Source organism: Lynx canadensis, chromosome B1 (assembly GCF_007474595.2).
Source record: "Lynx canadensis isolate LIC74 chromosome B1, mLynCan4.pri.v2, whole genome shotgun sequence".
Taxonomy (NCBI): domain Eukaryota; kingdom Metazoa; phylum Chordata; class Mammalia; order Carnivora; family Felidae; genus Lynx; species Lynx canadensis.
Window position 1 is genome coordinate 99,567,818 of NC_044306.2, and position 15,648 is coordinate 99,583,465.

The window sequence follows — 15,648 nt, forward strand, 5'->3', positions numbered from 1 at the left end:
GCACTAAAAACTTTTACATATTGTTAAAATTTTCAATACAGCACAGCCAACGTTAGAGGATAATATTCTGAACAAATATTCGCTATGGTGCAGATATTTAATAGCAAAAAGTTCTGAGATTGTGAGGCAATCAATTTGCAGAAATCCAATTATTTCAGATGCAACTCTTTGTACACAAATGAATCTTGTTCTGGACTAGTCCCTTCTGAATTGTTTCACTCTTGGTGACTATTTAAAAGTAGAGGTTTGTCTTGGCCAGGATAACATGTAAAAATGTGTTTAGAATTTATGCAGCAGAGTGATCAATAAATTAAACACAGGTATGTGTAGCAGAGATATCAGTGTCATTTTTCCGACCCACCATCCGACCTAGAAAATTTGGGGCTGGGTCCTTGGAGAAAATGAGAGCCAGACATTTTTCCATAATTAGCTTTAATTCATTGCTGTTCCTAAAACTCTAAGCCTGGTCTAAAGCTAGCCTTGAGTGAGCATACTCTGCTGGGGATGTCCAAACATTTATTGCCTGAAGGCTTAAACCAGGTTCATAACAAACTTAATCCCCAAAGACCCAACCTCGTCTAGACTCATTAGGCTCTAGGGAATTTCAAGAACTCTGACAGGTAGGAATGTACTAACATGACCTTAAAATATCTGCTCTGGCAATTATCCATACTCAGGTTTTTTAAAAGAAAATGATGCTTCTCGTTTGTAGTTCAACTTGCAATACCCCTGTTGACAAGTAGAGATTATTCAGGTTGGACGTAAAAGAGTAAAGAAAGATGAAAATACACTGTGAATGCAAAGTATTTTAAATAAATATTTTAATTCTATTGTTGGCATTTACAAGTAGAAAGCATACAGTATGTTACAAATATCAAAATGTGAAAAATATGAACGTTACATAAGTAACAAATGTAAAAAAAGTATTTTCTTACCTTCCCTGAAAGTAAGAAAACTTTTCAGCATAGGAAAATATCAGTATCAAAAACACAGCTTAGGTGTAAAAAAAAGTTTTTACACTGTATTAAAAAATGATCTACAAAATGACAGAAAGAAAGAAGAGTTGAAATTTGACTTTATATAAATTATAAAAACTGGGTACTTGGGGTAAACTTCAAATGGCTGAAAAGTCCAATCATAGGCTTTCTTTAGGTCGATTCTTTAAAATTTTAAAAGCATAGAACATTTTTCAATAAATAACTTCTAAAAGTGTCTCTGAGAAGCGCTGCTGAGAACATCATTCCACGGTAGGAAGGGAGCAGTGTTCTAAGGATAATAAGCAGTCATTTTGTTCCTATTGGAAGCCTGATGAAAGTCAGATGACCATAATTGTTCACAAAAAGAGAGAGAGAGAGAGAGCAAGAGAGAGAGAGAGATTCGGAAGTTTTAACACAATTTTGTAAGAAACTTCTAAAGTGCTGAACAAAATGACTTCATTTTAGTACCCACTGTCATGTAAAACCTACTCAAATATCAGACATTTCTGAGCAACATCAAATATGGAATCTACAGCTCTGGAAAGTGTTAATACTTAGTCTTTCATTCAAGAAGAGGAAGGCTCTTACTACACTTTACAAGGATTGGTTAAACCCCAAGGATCTTGCAATGCAAAACATAAGGATGATAACACAATGGAAACAATACACATACCCCACTGTGAAAGCACAAATTCATTTCTGCAATGGCAACGGTATTCATTTCAAAAATCACAAATCAAACATTGGTAAATAAGAAAAAAACTTTCCGAACGCTGCATGCCACATGACTAGTTACAAAATACGATGCATGCAGGAAAAGAAATTCAACCAAGCATATTTAAATTAAAGACTTGTTTGGAGTCTGTTTCAGCAGCATTGTGGTTATTATTTTTTAAAGTTTCCCTCCAACACCAGTCCATACTGGCCTCTTTCGCAAATGGAATACCCCTTCGTCGGCAACCTTATAATGGTTTGAGTGTTCCTTGTTTTTCTGTTTTTCCAATGCCAGTACATAAAGTTCACACATACTGCTCTGATTCCCCATCTTTGGGGACGGGCTTAGCTGTCCCATTCTTGCCTTCTTCGTTTGCTGCTGCTTTTTCTGGGAGAGATGCCAAATCTTTAAAAACATCTACATAATGGCCAAAGCCAGGGCCCCAGTTCAAAAGGTTGTCCCAGTTGAAATTCCCTGCTTGCTGCCCAAGTTTCAAGGGCAGTGTGTTGTCAGCAACCCCTGGTGCTGCTGCCTGTGTGCCCCCAGGTCCTCCCTCAGCCCTTCGGCCATGGTATCTTCTAGGCTTCAGTCTGGCTCCATAATTATCTTCGTCATCTGCATCAGATTCATTGACTTGAGATAATTTGGGCATCCTGGAAGTATATACCATTGGCTTTTCCCTGTCATACTCCATCTCTGAGCAAGTGAAAGACTCATGTGAGTCACTATCAGAAGAAGATTCTGGAGCTGGAATGCCATCTGCTGGGTTCCTTGTTCTGGACAATGGTCTTCTGCAATCCTCTTCTGAAGAAGACCTTCCGTGATCTGCACTGCAGATACTTGGGTTTCTAGGGCGAGGGGTGTTTAGCCTCTCCACCTCTTCAATCGAGAGTCCTACCGGAGGGGAAGATTCCAAAGGAATCTGCCCAATTGGCTGCTTTAAGCGACTCCCTGGTCTAGAACCGTGAGAGGTCATGGCCTGAGGACTCTTACTTCTCCTTCCCAGCCTTGTGGCATAGTTGAAAATGCCAGGTTGGCAGGTATCAGCATGCATTTCCAAAGTATTTCCATCTCTTATAGGAAGATGCAATTCCCTGGCGGGACTGTTCCTATAGAAAGTAGAAGACTTTGAGAAAGGGGCTGGGCTGTGTCGAGACAGGGGGTTGGGGGTTGGGCAAGCTGAATGGCTCAGGGAGCTGGTTCTCAAACCCTGACCGTATGAAGGTTGGTAAGTCAAACTGCTTGCTCCTAAGGGCATGGGGGATTGCCTCGCAAAGCCTAGGGGACTATGCCTCTGGATAGAAAATTTAGGTGTGTGGCTGCGGAACTGCTTGTAGTGTTGGATGATGTCCGCGTCTGAAGGGGCGATGCTGCTGGCGTTGTCGATGTCGTAATGCTCTATCTCTTGCTCCGGCGAAGCCAAAGGGGCGCTGGGGATGGTTTCTGAGCTGTGGGGAATATCAGTCTCATCGTAGATGAGGTAGGGGTTTTCCCGCTCAATGATATCTGGCTTAGGGTTCCCCTCGGGCTGCTTCCTCACAGTCATATCGTCTCCGTAGGGGGGGATATTGTCTGGGTCATCAAAAGCAACGTTCTCGCTTCCCTTCTTCTTCTTCTCCTTCGGTTTCTTCTCCTCTTTAGGGTCTTTTGTCTTCTTCCCCCTGCACTGGTTACACAGAATCAGGCTCAGGACCAGGAGGGCCAGGACTGTCGCACAGCTGCCCACGATGGCAGGAACAGCCCACAGAGGCAGGGAGATCTCTTCGGGACCCTGACTCAGAACACAGACATGCCCTCCAGGGCTTCCAGCTTTGCACACTCTCCCCTGAGGACAGAGGACCCCAAGACAAGCCACCACCGTCTCACAGGTCCTCCCTGTGTGGGACTCTGGGCAACTACATGTGAAGCCAGAGTGCAGGCCCGGCTCGCAGCTGCCCCCATTCTGGCATGGGTGGGAGGCACAGTCTCCAGGGGGAACGCACTTGTAGGCATACCACTGATTAATGCACAGTAAGTCGCCCCAGCAGGGGTTGCTGGCACAGATGTTCGGGCCACGACAGCCAATCTTCACTGAGGGGTCCGTCTTAGAGATGGAGGCCAAGCTATGCTTCCCACTGAAAGGAAGACTTTCTCCACCATACAGCATAGAGGCAATGCAGCCATCAAAACCTGTAGGGGGGAGAAGGAGCAGTAAGGCATTTTAGAGAAAATGCTGCATTTAAAACACTGCACCATTGAGCTATGGTAAAAAGAAGCCTCCCAATCACATCACAAGAGCTAAGAAACCACAGTCTCAGAGCCATCAGCCAGTCCAAAGTCAATAACTCTGTGTGTCTTATGACATAACTTAGTAAGATATATAAGATTTCCATGACAAAAGTATGAAGAGAATTGCTCAGATACTGCTCTTTCTGAAAATTTATAAATGACTCAGACAGGCTAGGTTTCCTTTTACTCCCTCTTTTATTAATTTGATTATCTATTTGTCTTATTTTTATAGTATATATATATCAAGAATTGCATACATAGAAATAAAATGTATTTAAAAAACTTATAAAGAACAAAAAAATAAGTTAATAGCTTTTTTCTCAATTTTTTAAAATTAAAAAATATTTTTAAAGGGAAAGAAAGACAGTGCAAGCAGAGGAGGGGCAGAGGCAGAGAGAGAGAGAGAATCCCAAATAGGCTCCATGCCCAATGCAGAGCCTGACATGGAGCTCGATCCCATGACCCTGAGATCATGACCTGAGCCAAAATCAAGAGTCAGTTGTTTAACCCACTGAGCCGCCCAGGTGCCCCTAGGCTAATAGTTGTAATCATTAGATCATGCATTCTCAATGGAGGTGATACTGCTCCCAAGGAGTTGAACATAAGTTCTTGAAGAGCAAAGGGAAAATCTTAGGTATTACAATGGTTTACGGTCATCTAGAGGGCGGCTATAGAGTATAACTGTGGCATGAACGCTTCATGAGGTGGGACAGGCAGAGTTAGGAAAACATATCTTAAATGGCTCTTTACAGGGTAGTAATTATTATTATTTCTTAAGGTTGAGAAACTCTTTGTTGAACTTGAGTGTGTTAATATTGCTAATTCCCCTGTCCCAGAGCCCAAGAATTGATTTTGACACTAACAAAAGAGTATGATCTACTTCGGCTTGTTTCTTAAAACATCCAAATGAATTATCATCCATATTCTAAAATAAGCTAAGTATATAAGAACAACTTGTGACCTGAACTTATACTTTTGTGCCTTAAGTCCATCACCCTCCCCTGCATTTTCCAATTTTCTTCGTATTTGATATATCCTTCCACCTTAGTGACATTTCCATACCTGATACACTTTTTCCATAAGGTTCTGTAACATCTGCTTTTGTTCCTACTCTACAGATTGTTTTTCTATGACTTAGTCTCTTTCATGTTTCATTTTCCTCTCATCAACCACTGACTCCTAGAGTTGCTCAAGCTAAGGCTCCAGGCTTTCTTTTTAATCGACCCCTTCATGTTAGGTTATCACATCCATGACCAGTACATCAGTTACTTGCTTGACTCTGCTAACTCTTAATATGTATTTCCAGCTGGTGTCCATTCCTGATTATAGCCCATCTATCCAAAAGTCTTTCTCAAAGGTGGTGCAAACGCCAGGTGTCCCAAACCACCATTTTGATATTTCCCATAGACAGGCTTCTCTCTCCACTGCTCTGCAGTTTCCTCTTTCAATGGTGCTGCCCTTTTTCTAGTTGACAGGTCAGAAACCGTCTTGAATTTCACCACAATCATCAACAGTTTGATTTACTCTAATTCCTAAAAAAAATTTCTTCCCCATTTACTTCCCTGTAAACTCCTCTGCCACCACACTAGTCAGAACTCACATAATACCTTGCCTAGATCACTACAGTATCATCCCAGCTAATTTATGCAAGCCCACTCTTGTCTCCACCAATGCATTCTCCATGTTGTAATCTGGAAGATCGTTAATATCGCTACCTGTCTAGTCTTGACACTCCTAACATAAATTTTTTATTGACTTCCCACTGTCCTGAGAGTAAACCCAAAAATGCAACATGGTCTAGGAGGCCCTGCTTCATTCTTCAACTCCCTTCGTTACCTGATGACATCAGTCTCCAATGTGCTAATAGGTCAGGTTCTATGATTTTTATCTACTTTTTGTTAAGTTCCTATCAATGTAAATTAATCTTTCATACTCTCCCATCTTCATCTTCACAGTTCATTTTAAGTACCAATAGTCAATTTCCCATGGAAATTTCCCTTTCTCATTTTTTGGAAATCTCTTAGAATTCTATATTCCTTCTTCACATTCTTTTTCATATTTTAAAATAATACATCTAGTTGTATAATGGTTTGATCAATGTTGCCTTCCTTACTTGGCCATGTTTTGTATGAGGAGAGTAGCTATTTATTTAGCCCACCATTGTACTCCCAATGCCAAGTACAGGGCTCAGTAATATCTGCCATGTGAATGGACACATGAATGAATGGATAAATAAGTGTTTGGTGGACAAGGGAAGAACCATGGGATGAATTATGAACTTGGTAGAACAAATGTAAATGACTAAAATAAAGTAAGTGATGACCAATCGTTTATTATAGACTTTTTTTTTGTTTGTTTTATTTATTTTTGAGAGAAAGAGAGAGCGAAGGAGAGAGTGAGCATGGGAGGGACAGAGAGAGAGGGAGACACAGAATATGAATACAGGCTCCAGGCTGTGAGCTGTCAGCATAGAGCCTGACATGGGGCTTGAACCCACAAACTGCGAGATCATGACCTGAGCCGAAGTCGGACACTTAACCGACTGAGCCACCCAGGTGCCCCTATTATAGACTTCTTAAAGATAGTTATGAGAGACTTAGAATAGTCATAATGGATATTATCAGAAGTCCAACTACTTTTATAGGAATAATTTTACCTTTCCTTTTGCTCAACGCAAGCATTTTTTACCTGTGTGGGAATCTCGATGAGCTTGATTGGGTGGAATTCCTCCAAGAGATATAGTGAGTACATCGAGGCCACCAAAATCCTGTGTAGGGTGGATGATATCTCTGTTATATATTCTGTCGATGGACAGTACTGTGGCTGTTCCATTTTTTCCGATTAGAAAAGTATGCCAGTGGCCATCTGCAACATAAACTTCAGGGATATTTCTCTCCACTTTCCCAGCAATTCCTGCATCTGATGTAAAATGTACTTTGCCATTTTTAATCTGTAAAATGTATTAAAATAATGTTCAATTAAGCTATGATGTGCTTGAGTAAAAATAGAATAGAAATGAAATGAAACTTACAATATTGATCAACTGAAAGCTAACAGGCTAGCTGAAGAGTCTGGCTATATCAGAGTATACTTACCCATACTTCCCCTACAAATTTAGGTAACATATACCTTCATATTTAATAGTTTTAATAGTTTTCAAGTTGTTATTATATTTATACCTAATTTTTTAAGATGCCTAAAATTATTTTCTGGAACACAGCTGAGATAATAATGGAGTGAAAACCCATTTAAAGATAAGTAAAATATACCTTTTTGTAATTACTTATAATTTAATCACAACGGCAAGTATAGAGAATCAATCAGTTTAGTAAATGGTCCACAGTGATCAAAAAATGTTAAAACTACTTGCAAAAAAAGAAGCATCAATGCTTAGGCAAAAATGAAACATAGTTGGAAAAATAGACAAAAAGAAATTCTTTTATATGTTATCTATTATGCACTGGAATTTTAGAAGAAAACATGCCCATTGTTTATATCATTTATTCAGATGAAAATTATGAGTGAATTCCTAATAATGAGGTGTCTGGGAAAGTCTTCACTTAGACTGCCTTTTACAATTTATCTAAGGGATATTTGGTTTCTTTGACTTTGCCCAGTAGAACATTGGGTAACAGGATGCTCCTACTCCAGTTTCCAGCTACCAAGTTTCCAGTATTCTGAGGAGACACTTTAGAAAATGAAATAATTTATGAGGCAACATGAACATTTGGTTCAGAGAGCATAATCCCATCATGCTGCCAGACAGAGCTGGTGCCTGGGCTGGGGGATGAAGTGGCACTGTGTATCAAATGACAGGAATGAATGGATGGATCAGTGATTTTGTCACTCGGATCAGATGCTATTTCTACATGCAACAAACACATCTGGTAGAACTAAAAGTCAGTTCATTTTTACTCTGTGGAAAATATGCCTAACACATTTACATACGTTACTCATACTGTAAGATTTTATTTAAAGAGTCTCTCTAGATGGTAATATAATTCAGTACCAAATTCAGATGGGAAAAGAAAAGAGAGTTGTGGTTAAATGACAATAACATTTCATCAAGTGAGCAATGTCTCATGAAACACACGTTGAAAATAGCAGCCCGTCATTGGTGATACCTAGAGTCCTTTTGGAAAGAAGCCGTGAGAAGAGCCTTCTCCCGGCACTGTGTTTCCCTCCTACCTGATCAAACCCTGGCATCCTTCTGTGTGACCAAATCTGATGAGAGTCTTTAGAATACACCATAGAGTAGGGTGAACAAGAACCTAAGTGCCCATTGTAACATTCCTGATGTTCTGCTTCTCCCCACTAATACTCTACTCGGCTCTTGCATCCTTCCTAACTTCAAAACATCATGCTCACTTTTTATGTTCATTTTTGCTTGGTTTTATTTATCCATAGATTTATTTATTTATTTATTTATTTATTTATTTTTGATCTAGACCTCCGAATCCCTCATCCCAACTCTGTACAATACATTTAGGCCCGCTTAAAAATAAACACAAACAAACAAACAAAAAAAACCTACACATCAAGAAAATAGGATTGATTTGGAACAGAAATAGAGTCCGTAATCTTACATTATTACAGAACTCTAAATATGGAGATACACAAAATGCCATAAAAGAAGGGAGGTTGGCAGAACACTTTAAATATACCATCAGCACAGTTAGACATGAGTATGCTTCCTTATGTTTTTCAATCTAATATTCTCTCTACCTAATGTCTTTTTTATCTGAACAGACTCTATTCTACATATTCTCCTCTCTCTTCACATTGCTATTGCTACTCACTCTTGACACTCCCCCCAAACCATTGGAAATCTCATTTACCCAACTCTCTTTTCTAAGTTCAAAATGATCATCTTGATTCCTTTGTGTGTGTGTGAGAGAGAAGAAAGATGGATTGATGTAGAGAATGAAGAACAAAAGAAAGAAAGGAAGAAATAAAGGAAGGAAGGAAGGAACTGTCAGAAAGAAACTGTCAGAAAGTGAGCCAAAAGAAAGAAGGAAAAAAACCAGGGGCCTTACTCACCGATAAACTAAATGAAAAGTAACAGTTCCTTCTGACTAGCTTCCTAGCCTGTGCAAGTAGATCGTATTCCTGTCATCCGAATAATTTGCCTGCTTACTTACAATAGCCATTCTCTTTCCATCTATTTTGTTCTCTTTATTCACTGGTTTTTTAATCTACTTACTTTACCTGCCAACCCCCTTAATCTCTGAAAAGCTGCTTTTCAAAATATTCATAGAAAAGAAATGTGCATTTTGGTCTGCATTAGTCATTATTTTTATTCATTAGCATTTACTTTTCCTTCAGGAAAAAAATCTCTTTCTAAGTGCTTGCTACCAATGTAAGAATATCTGGAGAAGTTGAATGCTGCCGTCCTGTTGGAAATGCAAGATTTTATGGTGACAAAAATGGATCCTGACATTCAGCTTCTTCCTTAAGGAAAAAAAAATATTCTCTCTCTGATTTCTTCAACCACATTGTATTTTGTATCTCTTGGCTTAAAGAGATAATGTACAGAAATATTTCATATGTCATTTAAATGGCACGAGGACTTGGAAGCAGCTTAACAGATAATGCACAGACCTCAATGTCAAAGCCTCTCAACGCATACAAAAAGTGTTTCTTGTAGACTGTGAAGCTTTACGTCTTTCTGTACTTCCACTTTCTTTGGTTCTGATACACTTTCCAATACAAATTATAAACACCAAATAAAATCATAATATAATGACATAGACGCTTTGTTTTGCAGTACATTTATTAATTTTGAACTGGGCTCCTTGGTTGAATATGGAGGTAAACTTATAACCTGAAGATGTTCTTTTGTACTAGATTAGAGCAGAGTTGTTCAACTTCGGCACTATTGACATTTTGGACCAGATTCCTTCTTTGTTTTGGGGTACTGCGTTGTGCAATGTAGGATATTTAGTGACATATCTGATCTCTACTTACTAGATGCTGGTAGCACCCCCTCCCCATTGTGACAATAAAAAATGCCTCCAGACATTGTCAAATGTCTCCTGGGGGAAAGATAGGGTAAAATCATCCACAGTTGGGAATGACTGGACTGTGAGGACTAAGATTTTTAAAAATATTTTTTGTACTACTTCCTAAAGATATGTGCATGCAGCATAACAACCAGAGTTGACTTGGATGGAGAGAAATTTTAAGAATAAAAAGGCTGAAGTTCAGAGGTGAATGTCTGTTTTATTTTTAAATATTATATGTGAGTTAAATGGAGTAATTCTCTATGCATATTGCTTTTTTTCTTCATGAACTAAGCTTTTAGTAATGTTCAAAATATTAATTTATAGGTGAAGAGAATACAGGATGTCTGAGTTTATTTTCTTCAGAATTTACCAAAATTCATGTAAAAATTATGAGTGGAATTATAATATCAAAATGATATTAATCAAAATCAGTCAAAAGAAACTGATGATTTAAAAGGTGAAGTCTTATTTGTGGGAAAGAAAGCAGACTAATATAATAGTCTTAGAATTAAGAAGCTAAAAGCTGAAGGAAAATGCATATCTTGGGAAATTATTCACTGGGTTAGCATCTCATTTATAGTTCAAAATATTATGTAAAAGCCTAATGATAAATCAATACATTGTTCTCATAAAACAGAATGTTTAAAAACAATGTTTTTAGAAATTATTTGGGGTAGTCAGGAGGAATTTAACTTGCAATAATTCCAAAGATACTTAATTTCACAGGGTTTACCTAGATAGTTAATTGACTATATGCTCCAGAATAAAGCCAGATAACTTAAAAATGTTTTTTTCTTATTCTTGTCCCACCAATTAATGTAAACATGTCAGTGTTTGGAATAATTTCTGGAGCTTTTTTTTTTTTTTTCACTTCAAAAGCACATTATCTTTTTGTTTTACTTTGTTTAAAAGTAGAGAAAGAAAAGCAATATAAATTTTTATTTGACAAAATAGATTGCAACAAATTCTTTCTATCCTGGCCTACCTAGCAGTGGTCTTTACTCTAAACCAAGACAAAAGTGTTTAGAAAGCAAACCATTCAGATCTTTGTTACTCTGGCCAATGCCTGGGGAATAGTTAAGATAGATGATATTGGAATAGTGCCCAGTATTAGTCGGAACTCTAATGGGTTGTAAAGAAAAGGACAGAAATTATGGGCGAAGTGATTTAAATCATGACACAGCAGGCGGTCTAATCAAGTGAAGTCACCATTAGCTTTTATCTTACCTTCACAGTAGTGTAATTGCTGCTTTCTTGGATATGGATTAAAATGCCATTCTCGCTTCTTGTTCTGAATTTTATTTCCAGACTGTTCACACCAAAAGGCTCCAACATGGCACCTCGTATGCTCTGTCTTAACAAATATTCCCGCTTCTCATTCTGACTCATGTGGTAATCCAAGCGGCCTTTGCCTTCTAATGATAACGCAGTGTCAGGAGTAATAGCTGAAAGGCAACGAAGAAAGGGAAAAATGAATGGATCCATTTGGCTTCTGAAGAAGTTTTTATAAGTGACAAAAATTATAAAAAAGGACAATAAAATATCATGTTTTTGGAATCCATATTCCCCAAGCCTCCTCTTGGGAAAAAAAAAAAAAAATCCATTTGTGAATTACTGTATAAGGTAATTTCAAATGCTTAAATCAAAATCAGAATCAATCATTTGGTTAATATTCAATAAAATATTTGGTATAGCAGGGGCACCTGAGTGGCTCAGTTGGTTAAGGGTCCGACTTTGGCTCAGGTCATGATCTCATAGTTCGTGACTATGAGCCCCGCCACCGGCTCTGGGCTGACAGCTCAGAGCCTGGAGCCCACTTCAGATTCTGTGTCTCCCTCTGTCTGCCCCTCTGCTGCTTTCACTCTATCTCTCTCATTGTCTCAAAAATAAATAAACATTAAAAAATTAAAAAAAAAATATTTGGTATAGCATATAAATCATGAATACTTATAGAGATACCACCTGTTAAAAACATGGAGTTGCAAATGTGTTTATAATAAGTGTTACTTTATTCCCAAAATTTATAAATGTGTTCAGAGTTGAATGATTTGTAATCATAAGTCTCTAGCATGTTAGAAATTTGGACAAAGAAGTGAACAAATATTTAATTTGTATTAATTTTATTATTAGCAATCATCATATAATCATGTTGAATTTAATTTATCATTATGTGTAACTGTAATGTATAATTATAATTTATCATAATTTGGTAAAATGTTCACACTACTGAACTTTAGAAGTTTGTTATCATAACAGTTAATATAGCTAAAGAAAAGACATAAAGCAAATGAGCTCAAAAGGGTTTCAGCACTGAATTATATACTTTATAGAGCTAAATTTTATAGTATGTGCATTATATCTCAATTAAAAAAAAAGAACCTCAGACATCTCTCAAGCCGATGACTCATTTCATGTTCCAGGCATAACTGGATTCCTACTTATAAATACTCATTACTTAATGAAAAAACTATCTGACAACATACTTTTTTGTTGTTTTGATGTTATCCTAATTCAATATGATTATATCTTCTGCTAGTAAGATCTTTTTGACTACAGTATACCCTTAACGTGATCATGAATTTATATTCATTCTTATAATATAATTAGGACTCCTTGGGAAGTGGTCAAATAACTGCAATGATTTGAGTATTAACCATATACTTGAAAATAAGGCAAATTTTATAGAAGAAACTCCATTAGGGTTAGTTAGTGGGATGTACAGCTTGAAATTAGAGAATGCTGTGTTCTAATGATGGCTTGAACGCCTCTAGCGTCTTATTAAAAAACAGTAGTAGGGTTTAAAAAACAACTAATCATACAAAGATTTAAAAAGTAAGACTCAAAACCAATTCTAATAATTGTAAATTAAAATGCAAGTATCACCCTTAATTGTAATAGATTATACTGCCATTGTATGATGGTTTGAACTCAGTGTTTGGTCATTTATTATTTACATTTTTCTACCACATACAAAATATTTACTGGAGAAATATTCCTTAAAGGCAGATAATATTAGACCCAAACCTGAATATAGTCCTTGGCCTTGTATTTGTATAGCATTCCTATAAATTAGCTTTGCTAAATTCATAAATTCATAAAATGGAAATTAACAACTTAGTAAATAATTCTGAAAGACTATCACTCTTCCTCAGGTTAAAAAAATAAATGTAAAATGTCACTATAGTTTCTAATTGTTACCCATTTATTATTTTCAACAGTTAGAATGAAAAAATTTCTTTGAATATAATTACATATTTAAGTGCATATATTTATACTTTTCATGATTACTATAATTTCCAGTGGAAGAGAAAACAGCTTGCATACATTTTTCACAGTATTTCCCAGTTAGTCCTTCTTTGCAATGACACTGCTGCCATGACCAGTAATCCGTACATGTGCCACCATGTTGGCAGGGGCTGTGAGTACAAGCACCTTCTAGTCTGGGACATCTAAAATGAAATAATAATAAAGACTCATAAGGCACAAAATAAAGTGTGGGGGATTTGTTAAAACTAGATATAAGCTTTTATTAACTTGCTTAGTTTCATGCACTCACTTCTTGGAAACTCAAGTTACGACTATATTTGGGGCATCTAGTCAAACTAGGAGCTGTAACACAGGGCTTGCCTCATTCAAAAAGGAGAAAGTTAAACCAAATAACATCCTACACAATACAGAAAAAGAGGTGATAATTTATTTTTTAAATTAATTCTTATTTGAGTAGGACATCTTTGGTTAATGTAATCTAAGGCCCCCATATTTATTTGCTTATACATCTCCTCCAGACAATTCATCAACTGATGTCTATTAAATGTCTACCATATGCCAATTACAAGCATACTATTCTAAGCATGGGGGCAAAGTGTTGAAAAATCCACATGTCGTGGAGTATTTATTTTTCCTTGTGTAGGAGGCAGTCAAAAAACAAAACAAAACAAAACAAAAATTAGGTAAATATGTAATATGTTAGAACAAAGAAAGTTCTTTGGAAAATTAAGTTAGACAAAGGGTATCGAGAGATTTTTTTTTAGGATGGAGGGTAGATTCATCAGCGAAGGAAGGACATATTTTTGTAAAGACCTAAACAAATTGAGAGAATGAAGAATATTTGGTAGAAGATCACTCCAGACAGAGGAAACAGCAAGTAAGAAAGTTAAATTGTACCTAATATGTTTGAGGAACACCGAGGGGCCCAGTATGGTTGGAGCAGAGTGAACAAGAAAAGAAGCATATGTAATACAGTGAGAAAATGGAGAAAGAGGCTAGATCATGAAGGCCTTGTCAGTCAGGCTTAGGACGAACATCTGTTTTTAAATGTCATTGTGGTTGTTGGTAGATTGGATGTGAAGTATGTCAGAAAGAGAAGAATCAAAGGTAAGTCTAAAAGTTTTGGCTGAACAGTTTTGGCTGATTGACTTATTATTTAAGACAGAGAGAACTGTGGAAGAAATAGATTTAGAAGGTTTTGGGAAAGAAGGCCACGAATTCAGTTTTAAACTTAAGTGTGAGATATTTGTTAGAAAGACACATAGGATATTGGGTAGTCCGTTGGATAGAAGGGTCTAAAGTGCAGAAGAAAGGCCAAGTTGAAGATAACCATTTAAGAGTCACCAGTTTTAAAGTTAGTACTTAAAACCAAGGGCTATAAAACATGATTTAAAGAATGAATATATATACAAAAGAGAAGGGGTCAACCAGATGAGAAAAAGAAAACCAGGATTGTATCATATGCTGATAGAGGTATTTTTAGGGAGAGGAAGAAATGAACATTGGAATTCAAAGAAGATGAGAACTGACCATTGATTTTAGCAACACAAAGGTTATTGATCACTTTGACAAAGAACAATTTTTCAAAAAGAGAGAGGATGGTAATTAGAGAGTAAAATGGGATTAATAAAGTTTTTACAAAAAATAAAATGGGAGAAATAGCAGCATGGATTTAAATGAGGAAAGACATGCCAAGGAGACAGCTGGACTATTGTTTTTAGAACATTGCAGGGGACTGAGCCTTTTACATAAAAAGGGGTTGGTCTTTATGGGAATAAGAGCAGTTCGTTCATAGTAATAGGATGCAATGTAGACCATGGGATGCACACGTGCATGGGCAAATGTGGAGGAATAAGCTTTTGGAAGTTTTCTTTTGATTGCTTCCATTTTCTGAGCAAGGTAGGAAGCAAATTCATTAGCTGGGAAAGATGGTACAGGAGTGATATTTGGGGTATGTGAAAAGGGGAGGCTGGAAAGTAATTGAGAAAAGTGAGCAAATGATTAAACTGGGGAATAGAATATGTTGCCACGCAAAATCATGGCCGCATTAGAGATTAGTAATCACGAATTTGAAGACAATGAACTCCTCCAGAGCAAGAATCTGCCTTGTTCATTTATTTGTAACTAACCTCAGCCCAAGTGCCTAATTCAAGACTTAGCTTTGCTACTCACCAGCTTGTTGACTTTGAGAAAGTTTTTAAAACACTGAGTAGCTCAGAAATAAATATTATCTATCTCATAAAATGGTTGTAAAAGTTAAAATAGACTAAAAATATTAAGAATAGTATTAACCACAGGGCTTTTAATATATTAGTAAAATTAGAAACAAGTAAAGTGTATAATAATAGTTAAAATAGGGCACATTCATATGATGGAACAGCAGGCAGTCATGAACCTCACAATGAGGTTAAGAGTG

At 36.9% G+C, this 15,648-nt stretch overlaps 1 protein-coding gene across 1 annotated transcript in view; it reads right to left on the minus strand.

Moving 5' to 3' along the window:
* Nucleotides 1-798: 798 nt before the first annotated feature.
* Nucleotides 799-15,648, minus strand: part of FAT4 (FAT atypical cadherin 4) — a 175,987-nt gene continuing 161,137 nt past the window's right edge. The window contains exons 14-17 of the mRNA XM_030313110.2: nucleotides 13,290-13,414; nucleotides 11,193-11,410; nucleotides 6,649-6,910; nucleotides 799-3,861 (exon numbers count right to left, since the gene is read on the minus strand). Coding sequence (XP_030168970.1) covers nucleotides 1,997-3,861; nucleotides 6,649-6,910; nucleotides 11,193-11,410; nucleotides 13,290-13,414 — 2,470 coding nt within the window. The 3' untranslated portion in view covers nucleotides 799-1,996. The remainder of the gene's footprint in view (nucleotides 3,862-6,648; nucleotides 6,911-11,192; nucleotides 11,411-13,289; nucleotides 13,415-15,648) is intronic.